Raw genomic sequence first — 17,296 nt, forward strand, 5'->3', positions numbered from 1 at the left:
TCAGCTCTCAGACATCCATCTGCAACAGCACAAGTCCAGAGAGCTCTCAACCCCCCAGAGTCCAGACCAGCAGGTACCCCTCACCTGCTACAGCTGTTTACAACCACTGAGAGATCAGGTTGCTGCTCGCTAACATCAGCTGTGATCCTGTACAGGAGGAACTATCTGGACAGCAGAGAGAAAGTTTCTCTACCAGGAGGAGACTCTCAATCCTCCAGAGAACACAGATACACTGAGGAACCAGACCAGGACCTGAACCCAAACCCAAACCCAGGATAAAGAGGTTCAGTGAATGTGGTGTTGAAGGTGTGGAGGTGGATCAGTGTGTCAGAGGAGACTCTGTAGAAGGACAGAGAGCCAGCAGGACAGTCCACATACACTGCTACTCTACCAGAGGGGGAGGAGGAGTAGGAGGAGGTGATGCGTCTTTCTTTCTTATTGTGAAGGACAGAGTAAACACCATCATAACTCTCCAGACTCCAGGACTGATCATTCCCTCCAAACAAACAGTCTGTACTGCCTCCTCTCCTTCTGATTCCTCTGTAACTCACTGATATTGAAACGTTTCCTCTCCACTCGACCTCCCAGTAACAGCGACCAGTCAGACCAGTTCTACACAGCAGCTGATGAAAGTATTCAAACCTGTCTGGATGATCAGGATATGACTGATCCTCCTCCATCACATACGTCACCTTCCTGTTGTTGTCAGACAGTTTGAGGTTCTTGTTCACTGTGTTTGTGTCGATTGTGAGTTCACAGGAATCTGATGGAGAGAACAAGACACAATACAGCTGCAGTTATTAATCTATCATCTGTTCATCTAGTGACACTTTGATGATGACATCAGAGATGTGAATGAGTGATGTCACAGTGTGCAGATGGTTGAATGTGTTCATGAATCAAACTCAAAGCCCACTTACACTTCCTCAGACCTGGTCTGAACCATCGGACTCCAGCAGGCTCCACCCTGAAAGGAGGAGGGGGGTCAGAGCAGCATGAAACATGGACATGACATCACTCTCATCACAGAGCTTTGGGCTTCATGTTCACATGGACCACTTATTAACAGTGAGATGAGTCTCTGGTAGCTTGAGGTCAGCTTGGTGTGTCAGGGTCATATTAACCAGGCTGACAGTGTGACAGAGAACAGGTTTCCAGCTCTACCTCCTCTATCAGACTGATGCTCTGTGGCTGCAGCCTCTTCATACCTGAGAGTCTCCAGTCTCCAGTGTGGATCCTCCAGTCCAGCAGACAGCAGCTTCACTCCTGAGTCTCCTGGATGATTGTAGCTCAGGTCCAGCTCTCTCAGATGGGAGGGGTTGGAGCTCAGAGCTGAGGTCAGAGAAGCACAGCCTTCCTCTGAGATCAGACAGCCTGACAGCCTGAAGACACACAACACAACACACGTCACATCTTTAGACAATCTGAAGGAGGATACGAGTTCATCCATGAATGTAAATCAGGATTTGAGTTTCCATTGGTTGAACATGTTGATGAATCCTAACCTGAGAGTCTCCAGTCTGCAGTGAGGACTCTCCAGTCCAGCAGACAGCAGCTTCACTCCTGAATCCTGCAGGTTGTTGTTACTCAGGTCCAGCTCTCTCAGACTAGAGGACTGGGAGCTGAGGACTGAGGACAGAGCTTCACAGCTTCTCTCTGAGAGGTTACAGCCACTCAGTCTGAAGAGACAAGGAGGAAGAAAAGATAAGCAGTAAGTGTAAAAGATAGCAGCGTATTTAAGTTATCATCTATGAATCTAACTCTCTCTGTACTTACAGAGCTTTGTTGGAGGCTTTGACCACTGGCAGCAGCCTCAGAAGAGCCTCCTCTGAAGCAGAGTACTTCTTCAGGTCAAACACCTCCAGATCTTCTCCTGATGACAGTAAGATGAAGACCAGAGCTGACCACTGAGCAGGAGACAGTTTACTTCTGGAGAGACGTCCTGACCTCAGGGACTGTTGGATCTCCTCCACTAGAGAACCATCATTCAGTTCATTCAGACAATGGAACAGATTGATGCTTTTCTCTGGAGACACATCCTCACTGATCTTCTTCTTGATGTACTGAACTGTTTCCTGATTGGTCTGTGAGCTACTTCCTGTCTGTGTCAGCAGACCTTGTAGGAGAGTCTGATTGGTCTCCAGTGAAAGACCCAGGAGGAAGCGGAGGAACAAGTCTAGGTGTCCATTAGGACTCTGTAAGGCCTTGTCCACAGCACTCTGGTACAGATGTCTTGGTTTAGGTTTGTCTCTAAAGACTTTAGATAACCGGGAGGTTGCTTTTTGTTCTGCCAGCAGGTTGACACCAGAGTTGATGAAGGTCAGATGGACATGAAGAGCAGCCAGAAACTCCTGAACACTCAGATGGACGAAGCAGAACACCTTGTCCTGGTACAGTCCTCTCTCCTCTCTAAAGGTCTGTGTGAACACTCCTGAGTACACTGAGGCTGCTCTGATGTCGATGCCACACTCTGTCAGGTCGGATTCATAGAAGATCAGGTTCCCTTTCTGCAGCTGATCAAAAGCCAGTTTTCCCAGAGACTCGATCATCTTCCTGCTCTCTGGACTCCAGTGTGGATCTGTCTCAGCTCCTCCATCATACTTGACCTTCTTCACTTTGGACTGAACCACCAGGAAGTGGATGTACATCTCAGTCAGGGTCTTGGGCAGCTCTCTTCTCTTTGTGGTCTTCAACACGACCTCCAGAACTGTAGCAGTGATCCAGCAGAAGACTGGGATGTGGCACATGATGTGGAGGCTTCGTGAGGTCTCGATGTGGGGGATGATCCTGCTGGCCTGCTCCTCATCTCTGAACCTCTTCATGAAGTACTTCTTCTTCTGTGGGTCAGTGAACCCTCTGACCTCTGTCACCAGGTCAACACAGTCAGGAGGGATCTGATTGGCTGCTGCAGGTCGTGTGGTTATCCAGAGGCGAGCAGAGGGAAGCAGCTTCCCCCTGATGAGGTTTGTCAGCAGGACATCCACTGAGGTGGACTCTGTGACATCAGTCAGAACCTCATTGTTGTGGAAGTTCAGAGGAAGTCGACACTCATCCAGACCGTCAAAGATGAACACAACCGGGAACTCTTCAAACCTGCAGATTCCTGCTTCTTTGGTTTCAGAGAAGAAGTGATGAACAAGTTCCACCAAGCTGAACTTCTTCTCTTTCAGCACATTCAGCTCTCTGAAGGTGAAGGGAAACATGAGCTGGATGTCCTGGTTGGCTTTGTCTTCAGCCCAGTCCAGAGTGAACTTCTGTGTTAGGACTGTTTTCCCGATGCCAGCCACTCCCTTTGTCATCACTGTTCTGATTGGTTCCTCTCCTCCAGGTGAGGCTTTAAAGAAGTCTTCTTGTCTGATGGTGGTTTCTGGTCTGTGTGGTTTCCAGGATGCAGCTTCAATCTGTCTGACCTCATGTTCATTGTTGACCTCTGCAGTCCCTCCCTCTGTGATGTAGAGCTCTGTGTAGATCTGGTTCAGAAGGGTTGGGTTTCCTGCTTTAGCGATCCCCTCAAACACACACTGGAACTTCTTCTTCAGGTTAGATTTGAGTTCACGCTGACAAACTGCAGCAGGAAGTCCTGAATGAACACACAACAAGAAGATCAATGAGTCAAAGAATAGATTTCAACACCTCATGTCCTCAAAGGATGAGTCTGTGAATATGTTCTGGTCCATCTCTTGAGACATTGGTAAACGTTCCATTCATCCAGCATGTTAAATCTTTAGAGAAGTCCTCTTACTGCTCTGCAGACAGTCAGCCAGCTCCTCCTGCTTCATGCTCCTCAGGAAGTGCAGTGAGATCTTCTGAAATGCTTCTCTGCTCCTCCTCCTCTGCTCTTCGTCAACACCATCCAGCAGCTCCTCGTCCTCTCTCTGAATCTCTAAGCATTCTGGGTAATCTGAACTCAGAACCTTCTGGATCTTCTTCAGCTCGTCCTTCACAAAAGTGAGGATGTTCTCCTCCAGCAGCTGGAACAGAATATTCTCTGAATGACAAACTAAAACCATGGAAGCAAACATCAGATCCATGTTGGACAGACTGACAACCCACTGGTCTAAAGAGTGCAGCATGGAGATGATGGTGAACAGAAGACATGTAAAAGTAGTTGTACAGGTACAGACCATAAATATGGAGTCCAGGTGTGTTTGATGCTGCTGGGCAGACGGACCTCTGGGAACCTCTGAGCTCTCCTGGTCCTCTCTGTGGAGGAGTCATGAACCATCAGCTCACATTGTGTCTGCACCACAGACTGTTTATTGTTCATGATATTACAACACAAACACAACAATGAGTTAAAGATGTTGTGTCATGATTCATCATTTTATAAACCAGATGCTAAAGACTGGAGATGAAGGACGACCATCTGTGTGACAGTTAGTCATCTTGTTTCATCTGTTTAAAGAACTTACTCTGGGTCATCAGAACGTTGTCCATCTCTGAAGTAAATCAGACGACCTTTAGACCGATCACTCTTCATGGACACACAACTGGGTCCAGGAGACTTTTCTCTCTGCTGCTGTGACCTGATAGAAACACTAAGATTTAATGAACATGAAGGATTTCTATCTCCTGCTTTCACTGGTTTTATTTGACCATGCCTTTCATGTCATCATCATTAAAACATAAATGGTCTTAAATGGCAACGACAACACAACTTATTTGTTGCTTATTCAACCAACTCGTCATTACAATGAGACACAATAACTAAAACCTGGAGCCGGGGAGCCAGTCATAGTTATGATGAATGTAATGATGGAGGACAACCCTCCAACAGGAAACTCTTTAAACTGCTGACTCTTCATCAAACTGCACTCTGCTTCCAGACCTCTGAAGGTAGTGCCAAACATCTACCACTAGTCTGCTTTATGACTTGTTCCCAGACCTCTGAACGTAGACCAGAACCCCTGCAGCTAGTCTACAGACCTCTGAACGTAGACCAGAACCCCTGCAGCTAGTCTACAGACCTCTGAATGTAGACCCAGAACCTCTACAGACCTCTGAATGTAGACCCAGAACCTCTACAGACCTCTGAATGTAGACCCAGAACCCCCGCAGCTAGTCTACAGACCTCTGAATGTAGACCCAGAACCCCTGCAGCTAGTCTACAGACCTCTGAATGTAGACCCAGAACCTCTACAGACCTCTGAATGTAGACCCAGAACCTCTACAGACCTCTGAATGTAGACCCAGAACCCCCGCAGCTAGTCTACAGACCTCTGAATGTAGACCCAGAACCCCTGCAGCTAGTCTACAGACCTCTGAATGTAGACCCAGAACCTCTGCAGCTAGTCTACAGACCTCTGAATGTAGACCCAGAACCCCCGCAGCTAGTCTACAGACCTCTGAATGTAGACCCAGAACCCCTGCAGCTAGTCTACAGACCTCTGAATGTAGACCCAGAACCGCCAAAAGCTAGTCTACAGACCTCTGAATGTAGACCGGAACCCCTGCAGCTAGTCTACAGACCTCTGAATCTGACTCTTCTGAAACTACTCCCCAAAGCATGACAGGTAGTCCCTGAAACTCTGGATCTGGACCCAGACTACTTCAGCTCTGGGGCTGTTCTGAAGACTGTTTCAGGTCGTTCCAGACATCTGTCTCCAGAACTCTACAACTATCTAAAATCTCTCCTGGTCGACTCTGAGGAGGAATAAACTCACATTGTGTTGCACCAGAGACTGTTTACAGTTAATGATTCATATACAAACAGCTACAGAGCAGCTAGTTCAATATATTGATTCTGTCATGATTGATCTTCATGAAAACACTAAATGATGAACGACCAATTCTGTGTTTCATAACTGAGAATCAGAACCAGTTAGTCATCTTGTTTCATCTGTTTAAAGAACTTACTCTGGGTCATAAGAACGTTGTTCATCTTTGAAGTTAATCCAACCACCTTTAGACTGATCACTCTTCATGGACACACAGCTGGGTTCAGGAGACTTTTCTCTCTGCTGCTGTGACCTGATAGAAACACTGAGACATCATCATCATCATCATCATCATCATGAAGAACCAGCTCTCATTGTCTGTCCGCTGTGGCATCACAAGGGCTCATCCACCATCAGGTGTAAAAGCAGAGAGTTTTACCTGAGTGACCTTCTGACCTCATCGTCATTTTGAAATCCTCACCTTTGATCAACATCTTTGAAGAGTATGGGATGGCCCGTAGGCCGGTTACTCTTCATAGACACACAACTGGGTTCAGGTCCAGGCTCAGGTCCAGCATCAGGATCAGGATCAGGTCCAGGACAGTCTGGTCTCTGATGGGTCCTGGTCACACATGTAGAAGCAGAGTCAGTGAGTCAAAGACTTTGTGCCATGAGAAGAGTCCTGGACAGTGAGAGATGGTCCTCTCACCTCTGAGCTCTGGTCTGGCTGTCATGTTCCCCACACAGACTGCTTTTAGAGGGAGGGACTCCCTCCTCTCTGTCCTCACACTGACTCATAGCAGAGTCCACACCTTCACACCAACAGCACCACCTGCTGGAGAGATCACACATTACTGCTCTTCATCATGACAATCAGCTCATTCACCTCAACACTAAATACACTCATGGGACAGTTTCCATGTTGTTGGCACTTTAGCTGCAGAGTCGTATCCAAGAAAAGACATTCACAATGTTCTCTAGTCTCTAGACTGGAAGACATTCACAATGTTCTCTAGTCTCTAGACTTGAAGACTAGAAGACATTCACAATGTTCTCTAGTCTCTAGACTTGAAGACTAGAAGACATTCACAATGTTCTCTAGTCTCTAGACTTGAAGACTAGAAGACATTCACAATGTTCTCTAGTCTCTAGACTTGAAGACTAGAAGACATTCACAATGTTCTCTAGTCTCTAGACTTGAAGACTAGAAGACATTCACAATGTTCTCTAGTCTCTAGACTTGAAGACTAGAAGACATTCACAATGTTCTCTAGTCTCTAGACTTGAAGACTAGAAGACATTCACAATGTTCTCTAGTCTCTAGACTTGAAGACTAGAAGACATTCACAATGTTCTCTAGTCTCTAGACATGAAGACTAGAAGACATTCACAATGCTCTCTAGTCTCTAGACATGAAGACTAGAAGACATTCACAATGTTCTCTAGTCTCTAGACTTGAAGACTAGAAGACATTCACAATGTTCTCTAGTCTCTAGACTTGAAGACTAGAAGACATTCACAATGCTCTCTAGTCTCTAGACTGGAAGACTAGAAGACATTCACAATGTTCTCTAGTCTCTAGACCTGAAGACTAGAAGACATTCACAATGTTCTCTAGTCTCTAGACATGAAGACTAGAAGACATTCACAATGCTCTCTAGTCTCTAGACATGAAGACTAGAAGACATTCACAATGTTCTCTAGTCTCTAGACTTGAAGACTAGAAGACATTCACAATGTTCTCTAGTCTCTAGACTTGAAGACTAGAAGACATTCACAATGCTCTCTAGTCTCTAGACTTGAAGACATTCTCAATGCTCTCTAGTCTCTTATGAACCGTGTATTTAGTGGGCCGGTCTGACAGTAATTTCCGGGACATTTTTCCTTCAGTTCTTCTCTGGTTCTGGAACCAGGACTTTGTTTGTCTACATGTTGTAAAGCCCTCTGAGGATAATTTCTAGTTTGTGATTCTGGCCGATACAAAATAAAATAAAGTGAATTGAAGACCACATTATTCAACATGTGTTGGCGTCTAAATTCAGGGAATCTGCATTGAAAGTGGTTCATGATGAATCTGGACACTGGGGGGTTCAGGAAAACTTATGATCTGAGTCCAAGACATTTCTTTTCACCATGTTGGAAGTAGATTGTGTAACTTGTGAAGGCCTGCAGGTGTTACAATAAATAAGGTCTGTTGAGTTAAACTCTGGTTCCAGGGTTGGGAGCCAGTTTCCATGGAGGGGTGAAGCCCTGTTGCTTTAAGCAGCCTGCTGTGTGCTCTAGCTCTCTGTGTTGATGGCAGGTATTTAGTAGGCGGAGCTTATCAGTGCAGCTAGCAGCACCTGGCCAGTCTCCATTATTGTATGTATTAGTTCAGTAAAATAATAATCCCTTTCAAAAGATATTGTGATGATAACTATAAACATCCAGCATGAGTGAGCAAGGTGCATGAAAAAGGACTCCTCCAGAGCTCCAGGGCTTTTAAAACAGTATTGTTTGGTATAACAACACAACAACCCACAGACTAGTAGTGAACCTTTTCACAAAGATTAAGACCTAAAGCATCGACATCTGCAACAACAAACACAATCCAGGAAGCATTGTTGTGTTATGAAGCATATTCAGTCAAAGAAAGGTGTCACAAGACAGTGACTCATCTACTATCAAAATGATCAGCTGTTTCCTCATGTGCTGTATGAGGCTAAGCAAGCGCTGACGGACCAATGAGAGCCAAGGATTTTGAATCGCCCGCGGAGAGAAAAAAAGAAAAAGCTGTTTGTAGATGTAGAAACACTAATCAGAGGTTTGTACTGCAAGTTAGGGAGTTTACAGAAATACTGAAACTTAACGATTATTTTAATTTGTTTTTTAAAGCACAGTTCTCATCTCATAGGGGTTACGGTATTTTAGTAATTTAAATTAATTTAATCAACTTTGTGGAGATATGCAAGGTGCTGTTTATAAAACTCTTTCTTCTGGTGGAACGAGGCGAACCGGAGACAGTTTCCAACAGGTTGAGACCTGTGAGGCTCTGGGCTGGACCTCCGCTCCTCCAGCACCATGTTCTGATGGCTCACCTCCTGCTTCAACCTGTCGCTGGTTTACATAACTTTACCTTTTCCTTTAAAACAACATGGCTTCCATCTTTGTCATGGCTTAAGAGCCGGGTCCCAGGTGAGCTCTCTGGTCCCTGCTGGGTCCTAGTGCTCACCATTTTACTAGCTTCCCCTGACAGACCCCAGATCAGCCTGAACTCCTCTTCTTCATCACAGTGTCATCATTTATAGCAACACTTCATCTGGACTTCAACAATCAAACTAACAGCAGCTTCTCTCTGGTTAATCTCACAGGCGGCCATCTTGTTTCCCAGCTGACGTGTTTGACAGCAGCTTTAAACAGTCACACGGTCACAACAATCAGTAACGTCATTTCAACCGATCACAGCTGCACTTACTGAACGTTGAGCCGTGGACTTCCTCAGAGTGCAGCTCTCTTCTGTCCTCAGCAGCTCTGTGGAGAAAAGGAGCTTCCTGCTTCACTTCGACTTGCATCAGACGAAGTGAAGCGACGCAGCTTCTTTTCCTTCATCAGAGTTCCTCACGTCACCATCAAAGTATGCAGTCCGACCGGTGGACCGAGTCTCAGTCTGAGCTGCGTTCACAGGATCAAACGTCATCGTGCACAGAAACCTCCTCACAGCTCCAACAAGAGTCTTTCAGGATCAAATCCAGCATCTGTGGACAAATCATGACAACTTGTAAAGAGTCTTTGACAACAGCCTGGACTCTGTAGTGGAGACCAGATGGTTCAGAGGATCCATGCTGCCCCTCTTTGTCCCCTTGTGTTCCTGTATATGGAGACTAGTAGGGACCAGAGGATCAAGCAGAAAGCTTTGCAGCAAATGTTGTGTTGAGTTTATCTGGAATAAATACACTAAGACAACAGAGTCTGACCTGACAGTGTTTTTATTCTTCACTCCACTTTGTTGATCTGGTTGAACCTGTTGGGGCGGGACAACTTACCCACGTATGAGTCTTAGGCTGCGTTCCAGATGCTTCACTCTTCCTGTGGACTTCTAGGACGCATTCATGATGCATTAATGAGGACAGACTGCAGCTTGATGCATTAATGAGGACAGACTGCAGCTTGATGCATCAATGAGGACAGACTGCAGCTTGATGCATTAATGAGGACAGACTGCAGCTTGATGCATTAATGAGGACAGACTGCAGCTTGATGCATTAATGAGGACAGACTGCAGCTTGATGCATCAATGAGGACAGACTGCAGCTTGATGCATCAATGAGGACAGACTGCAGCTTGATGCATCAATGAGGACAGACTGCAGCTTGATGCATCAATGAGGACAGACTGCAGCTTGATGCATCAATGAGGACAGACTGCAGCTTGATGCATCAATGAGGACAGACTGCAGCTTGATGCATTAATGAGGACAGACTGCAGCTTGATGCATCAATGAGGACAGACCACTTCCTCATCACACGGAACCTTGAACTTTGACCCTCTTGCTCGCGGTGACGACGACAAATACGCGCTCCAGTATATATATATATATATATATATATATATATATATATATATATATATATATATATATATATATATATATACATATATATATATACATATTTATATATACATATATATATATACATATATATATATATATACATATATATATATACATATATATAAATTTTATATATATATATAAATATATATATATATAAATTTTATATATATATATATATATATATATATATATATATATATATATATATATATATAATAGGGTGAAGGTAGACGGGTCTCTTCAGCTGTGAGGCCTCCTCATGCGTCAAAAAGACTCTATACATTATTAAAAAAAACAAACTTGTTTGATCAGTGTGATTAAACGCAGTGGGCCAGAGATACCTGGATGTCTTCCTACGGATGGTCGCATTGTTCAGGATTCAAGCCAGCAAGCTTGTCCAACTATTCTGACCCACTATCCTCTGTGCAGGGGAAATGTGAGCAAGAGGGTCAAAGGTCAAAGGTCAAATGTGTGATGGGTTGGCCAGTTCATTTGTTCCAATGTAATGCATACCAAATACAACCTATTCGCTAATACCTATTAGCCCAAACAGACACAGTCACGGGAGAAACTCAGGAGGAGCAGAGAGACTGAGGTATTTGTTGTTGTCGTCGCCATAAACAACCTGGTTCATAGTATTACTTAATAACAATATCAACAACCTGGTTCATAGTATTACTTAATAACAATATCAACAACCTGGTTCATAGTATTACTTAATAACAATATCAACAACCTGGTTCATAGTATTACTTAATAACAATATCAACAACCTGGTTCATAGTATTACTTAATAACAATATCAGCAACCTGGTTCATAGTATTACTTAATAACAATATCAACAACCTGGTTCATAGTATTACTTAATAACAATATCAACAACCTGGTTCATAGTATTACTTAATAACAATATCAACAACCTGGTTCATAGTATTACTTAATAACAATATCAACAACCTGGTTCATAGTATTACTTAATAACATCTTCTCACTGCCGGCTGCGTTGTGGTTAACGTTGAACAATTGAAAAACATTTAATTTCCTCAGCTGATTGATGTTTTTGTAAGTCGCCATGAACTATGTCCTCACACCCTGACCTGTACCTTCTCATAAACGGGGCTCGGACACTGAGCAGGTTTCCTCTCCAACGGCACCCTAACAGAGGATTAAGTGCAGCGTCCAATCAAATAGCGGATGAACGGCGAGGGGGCGTGTCGAGCGTTAAGACACTTCCTGGATGCTCGCGCTCGTGGCTCCTTAAAGCGTTTCACTGCGTCGCGCTAAAGTGACGCAGCGCGCCTGAAAGAAAACAGCAGCTAAACATGGCGGCGCTGCTGAGAGGTCTGCGGGCTGGAAGGGCACTCCGGGGGCTGAGCAGAGGTGAGCCGGGGCTGCTGTGTGTCGCTGTCCCGTGTTAACGACGGACCGCCTGGGCAGTTAGCCATGGAGCCAACGGCCATTCTGTGGGTCACGTGTTGCAGGAGGAGGAAACTAACCCGAGCTAGACGCCAGCTGTCCGTGCCAAAGTCACCTGTCACAGGCGGGGATCTTGACGTGCAGAACGGGCAGCGCCATTATATATAAACTACACTATTAACAGTTAAATTGGTGGTTTGCATGCTGCTGATGAATATTATAGAGAAACACGTTGAAACTGTCGTCAAAGTCAGCTTCACCTGAAGTGACGTCTGAGGTTCTGGTTTGAAAGTACAGCAGGTACTTGTTGCTGGCACTGAGATACTATTGCCCTGTATTGCATAATCTCCTCCTGTTAAGGTAATTATTATAATACACATTTTTAAAAATGGTGCTGGTATTACCAGATTGATTACATTTGATAAGCAATAATCAAAGTGTTTAGTGTCCACCGGAGGCCTGACTGTAGTGTCAGGATGTCCTCTGAGGATCTTCAACAGGCCTTTACTGGACTGCGCTCATCCAGCTGCTCACTGTTTGTCTCCTCAGTGGTCGGTGCACCAGCAGCAGCGACCCCTCACAGCGGCCTGCGAGGCTTCCACCGAGCAGCGCTGAGGCTTCAGGATGAATCCAAATCTGACAAACCCCCTTCATCCTCTTCCTCGTCCTACCACGAGCACTACCAGGCCCACCACGAACAGGACGGGGCGGAGGCCCCCCGGGGCGACCCGACCTCTGACCCCGCAGCTGAGGAGGCCTCCAGGCCGAACACCAGGTCAGCCCAGTAAAAGACCTTCACATCCTGAGGAAGAGGCATCGGAGGCAGCTAGAGCTGAACTTTTTTTGTTGCAGGGATGAAATAATCGTGAAGATCGTCACATAAACATCTTGAAAATCTGTCTACCCCGATCTAAGAAGGAGCAGACGCACACACGTTGTTTTGTCTGCTTTGCAGAAACTTTAAGATGAGAACGGTCAGATCAAACAAACAACGTTTCACAAGTGAAAGTGTCATTTTCCTTACGTCTTATTTCAATTATTAATAAAAAAAATGTTAGTTACTGATATTATCATTAGTATTTTCTATAAATTAATTTTATTTGGGACCCTTGAATAAAAAAATATTTTTTCTTGTAATAATAAAATGTAAGATTTCTTGAAAGATGGAAATATTTCAACCTTTCATAAAAGAGATCTGGAAATTAGCGAGGAAAACTCATTGTTTTATCTATATTTTACAAGTATTGGAAAATGTTGTGTCATAATTAGCCTGTAATTATTTTAATGTTTTACTTCAAGAGGTATTGTCTCAGAAAACAAACAGTCTCTGTATTTCACTGAGAAGTTATCTGTCTTATTTTAAGTGTTATGAAATACTTTGACTAGTAATTAGACGTATTTGGATCTTGTGTTTTTGCTTGTCTATTTTTACCACAAAAAAAAAGTACGTTTTAGAGGAATTTTAAGCACAATTAGATGATAATGGGGATAATATTGTGACATCACTATTATTTTCGACATTGTGTCCTGTGTGAAGTTTCCAGGACCAGGGCGGCGAGCAGGACGAGGAATACGAGACGGAGGAGCAGCTGCAGGCTCGAGTCCTGGCGGCCGCTCTGGACTTCGTCCCGCTGCACGGCTGGTCCACCGAGGCCATCGCCGCCGCCGCCGAGGTGAGCCGCGGTGCAAAGGAAGGTTCTGATGGTTCTGCTGAACGGACTCGACTCGCTGAAGGGGATCGATTCGCTCTGCGACGTTACGAGTCACACGAGTGCCTCTCTTGAATATTACCAGTGCTCCCAGTTATCTCTTGTTCCACGTGTCTGGTACAGCCACTGCTGCTGCAGCCTATCAAGGAACCCAGTTTGTTTAATCTGGAAGGTTTGTTCTGTTTTTATTGTTATTTCTGCTTTGCGAACACTTGAAAGGTGAGAACGGTCAGAGAAAAGAAGTAACGTACAACAAGCAAAGGTGTCATTGTTACTAAATATAAATATATAAATATATAAAATATAGATAAGTGTAAAGGGAAAGGAAAAGTTTCAATTTTATAATACAGATGATGTCCGTGTGTGTGTGTGTGTGTGTGTGTGTGTGTGTGTGTGTGTGTGTGTGTGTGTGTGTGTGTGTGTGCAGACACTGGGCCTGTCCTCTGCCTCGACCGGGATGTTCGATAACGGCGCTGGAGACTTGGTCCTCCACTTCATCGCTCAGTGCAACTCCCAGCTGACGGAGATCCTGGCTGAGCAACACAACCAGGTCCAGCTGGGCCAGGCCGAGTAAGTACACACACACACACACACACACACACACACACACACACACACACACACACACACACACACACACACACACACACACACACACACACGTCTGTATTTCCTACAAGCTGTAGAAACAGGTAGGGCTCCAAATGCTGAATTGCAGATTCAAGCCTTTGACCATGACGACTGTGTTACAGAGCCAAGAGGACCGCTGACTTCCTCAGAGACGCTGTGGAGACCAGACTGAGGATGCACATCCCCTACATCCAGTCCTGGCCTCAGGTAGGAGGGACGGACGGATGGATGTTTTGTGTCAAAATTGGCGAAGTAAAAATAATAATACATTTAAAAAATATATTTAAAAAAACCTGGTTTTCCCTTCTTCGCCTCCTTTTTAAATTTTAGAAAACACATTTTAAATTTTATTTGACTTCAGCAATATTGACTGTGTAAAAAATGTTTAAAAAAAAATCCAAATAACGATCCAACACGAGGGGATGAGAGGTGGAGGATGCTGCTGCACGCTCATGTGTTGACGTTGCCCTCAGGCGATGAGCATCCTGCTGCTTCCTCACAACATCCCAGACGGCCTGAAGCACCTCTCCAACCTGGTGGACGACATGTGGTACTACGCTGGCGACCGCTCCACAGACGTGAGTGGAGCCCAGCGCCCTCCATGCCCTTCTTCCCCTCCTCCTTCTCCTCCTCTTCCTCCTCCTCCTCTTCCTCCTCTTCCTCCTCAAACCTTCCTGTCCCCCTTCCATCACCACCCCCACAATGTCAGGCCGACCACCTCCCAGGTTGTAGCTCTTGTTACAAGTACACACAAATGCCTTTAAAATAGAATATTAACAGGTGTATTAATATTAACAGCTCTTCTTAAGACATCACAATATCAATAGGTTACTTTAGGGTTAAGTAGTATTGGAATTGGATCAATGATTCATTTGGACAAACAAATCAGTGTAAAACTATTTAATCCCTCCAGTGAGTCGACCGCAGAGGGACAAAATATCTCGAGCCCCAATGCAGCGTTGAGTTTCTAGAAAGATCTCAGATCACAAGATAAACATTTGAGACTGCAGAGAATAAATCGACTCATTTGTTTGCTAATCAAAGTTAAATTAATTGAAATGTAATTCAGTTTTCTTGTGTCACCCAGTGCATCCTGTCATGTATTCATTGTGTAATGTAAGATATTGAGGCCTCGTTCAAAGTGTACTTTAACTTTTCTGCCGCGTGCCGTCTTGTCGTAGATGAACTGGTACACCAAGCGGGCGGCGCTGACGGGCATCTACAACACCACGGAGCTGGTGATGCTGCAGGACTCCTCCCCAGACTTCCAGGACACCTGGAACTTCCTCGACAACCGCATTCAGGATGTCGTCAACATGGCCGCCACCGCCAAGCAGGTAGAGTGCTCCTACAGCGTGAAGCAGGGGCCAATTAGAGGGTCCAGGGGCCAATTAGAGGGGCCGTCAGGGTTTCTGTACGGTTGTGATGTCACAGCTATACAACACATCCCAGTGTATTGTTGCCTGCAGTGTATGTGAATGACATCAGCTGACAGGAAGTGAACATGGACCCACGCTGTTGTCGAGCAACTCAACTTTGTTGAAATGTGTTAATTATGTTTCAGAAGGAGAGTGAATGCAGGTATATACAGTGTGAGAAAAATACAGATTTATTTGAACATCAAAGCATGAAAACATGTTCTCAAAACCCAAAATAGAAATAGAAATCTGAAGATAATCGTTGTATTTGCCCTTTAGGACTCCTTGTAATAGTTACTGTGTGTAGGGATACCCACGTCTCTGATGGGCCAGAATATGGGACCAAATGCAGTGAAGATGCTTCAAATAAACAATCACATGTTCCTCAATCATACGTGTTTCACTTCACTCTGTAGGCGCAGGCGACGGGTGAGACGGTGGTGCAAGGGCTCATGGGAGCTGCTGTCACAGTGAGTGTTTACCTCGTGTTCATCATTCACAGTATATGACCTCTTGTTTTCAAAACCTCTGCACCTGCATTAGCAAGCAAACCTCTCCTCCCCTTTGTACATGTATGCACACAGTCTGGTCTACGCTCTTAATCTGAAATGTTCCTTCATGACGGCGTTAGCAATTGAATCGTGCATTAAGGGTTCTACGTTTGGTGCGCTTTAATGAGGCGACGCTGATTGTTTGGCCGGTTTGAACAGCATGTAAAGACATTTAAATGTACGGTCATGTTTGTCTTGTGTTTCCAGCTGAAGAACCTCACGGGACTGAACCAGAGGCGATGACGGGAAAACATCTCTGACTCCTGATCCCGACTGCATGCTGGTGTCGAGAGCTGAAGATCAATTGTCTTTTTGCTTTTACTTCTGAATTACTGAAAGTATTGGGTTATGGGTTGTATTCAGCAGGAGGAAAGCGTTATGTGTAAGGAGTCGTAGTGAGAAGCCTCTTCCTGCTCACCGGTCAGACCGGTGACTCGTGTTGTTTCACTCTCCCAAGAGTTCAATCTCCTGCTTAGCTTTTCTTTTTCCGTTCGGACATAATGACCATCAATCTGTCATTTTTTTGTTTGATCAAAACTTTAATAAAGTCAGTTATATATCGTATATTTAATGTATGTGTTTGTTGTTATTGTCTGGTAATATGAATTCAGTCATCCATTAGATCGCCTCTACTGGAGATGGCGTCTGCGTTGCATTAGTTGGCACCATCACTTTAATTTTAATTTGTTCTAAATTAATAAAAAATATACAACTCATCGGTAAGGCATACTAAATTTTCCACATTTGTTTAGCGCTCTTATTTTGAAAATGACCTCCATCTGCTGTTTGACCCGGATATTAAATAAAGACCCGCCTTAGTCTATCATCGTGACCAATCAGCGTTCGTATTTACATCTCCCGGCCAATCAGCGGGTAGTAAATAGTTCCGCGGAGGCCTTCAACTCGAAGCAGCGGTAGTTCAGTGTGTGGACGATTTAATAACGTACATTTTTTGGGCTTAATTCACTCTAATAATGCCGTATGCTAACCAGCCGACGGTGAAAATCACAGAACTGACGGATGAAAATGTCAAATTTATCATTGAGAACACCGACTTGGCGTGAGTAGTCACTTATTTGTCGGCTTAAGAGCGCGTGCGGCACCGAGCAGCCATTCTTCCTCTCTGAGACATGAAGACAACAACACACGTTAAATAACCGCGCTAGCGGTGATTAGCTTAATGGTAACGCCGTCTGTAACCGAGGCTCTGCCACCGACGTTGGTGCGGAGATAACGAGTCAACGTGAGAGATGAACCGCATCGCTCCGTCGTGTGGAAGACATTGTGCCGATTGATTTCCGTTCTGTATTATAACATTTC

The 17,296-nt window shown here is 44.7% G+C and overlaps 2 protein-coding genes and 1 pseudogene across 3 annotated transcripts in view; 2 read left to right on the plus strand and 1 right to left on the minus strand.

The window, feature by feature from the left end:
• Positions 1–6,522, minus strand: LOC137803777 (protein NLRC3-like; annotated as a pseudogene).
• A 4,952-nt stretch (positions 6,523–11,474) lies between these two features.
• Positions 11,475–16,540, plus strand: coq9 (coenzyme Q9 homolog (S. cerevisiae)). Its single transcript, XM_068602951.1, has 9 exons — positions 11,475–11,632; positions 12,218–12,443; positions 13,206–13,341; positions 13,805–13,947; positions 14,130–14,214; positions 14,481–14,585; positions 15,189–15,344; positions 15,842–15,895; positions 16,184–16,540. Exons 1-9 carry the CDS (start codon positions 11,575–11,577, stop codon positions 16,217–16,219), a joined length of 999 nt encoding a protein of 332 aa, XP_068459052.1. The 5' UTR covers positions 11,475–11,574; the 3' UTR covers positions 16,220–16,540.
• Positions 16,541–16,872: 332 nt separating this feature from the next.
• The window catches only part of polr2c (RNA polymerase II subunit C), a 3,057-nt gene continuing 2,633 nt past the window's right edge, over positions 16,873–17,296 (plus strand). The window contains exon 1 of one of the 2 annotated variants that reach the window (XM_068603056.1): positions 16,873–17,036. In XM_068603056.1, the coding sequence (XP_068459157.1) occupies positions 16,951–17,036 (86 nt within the window). In that variant the 5' untranslated portion in view covers positions 16,873–16,950. Of the gene's footprint in view, positions 17,037–17,057; positions 17,220–17,296 lie in introns of those variants that run through there. The other variant, XM_068603057.1, reaches the window with a different exon arrangement.

Source organism: Clinocottus analis, unplaced genomic scaffold, assembly GCF_023055335.1.
Source record: "Clinocottus analis isolate CAN_PGR_092001 unplaced genomic scaffold, fCliAna1.0.p SCAF_6, whole genome shotgun sequence".
In the NCBI taxonomy this organism is placed as follows: domain Eukaryota; kingdom Metazoa; phylum Chordata; class Actinopteri; order Perciformes; family Cottidae; genus Clinocottus; species Clinocottus analis.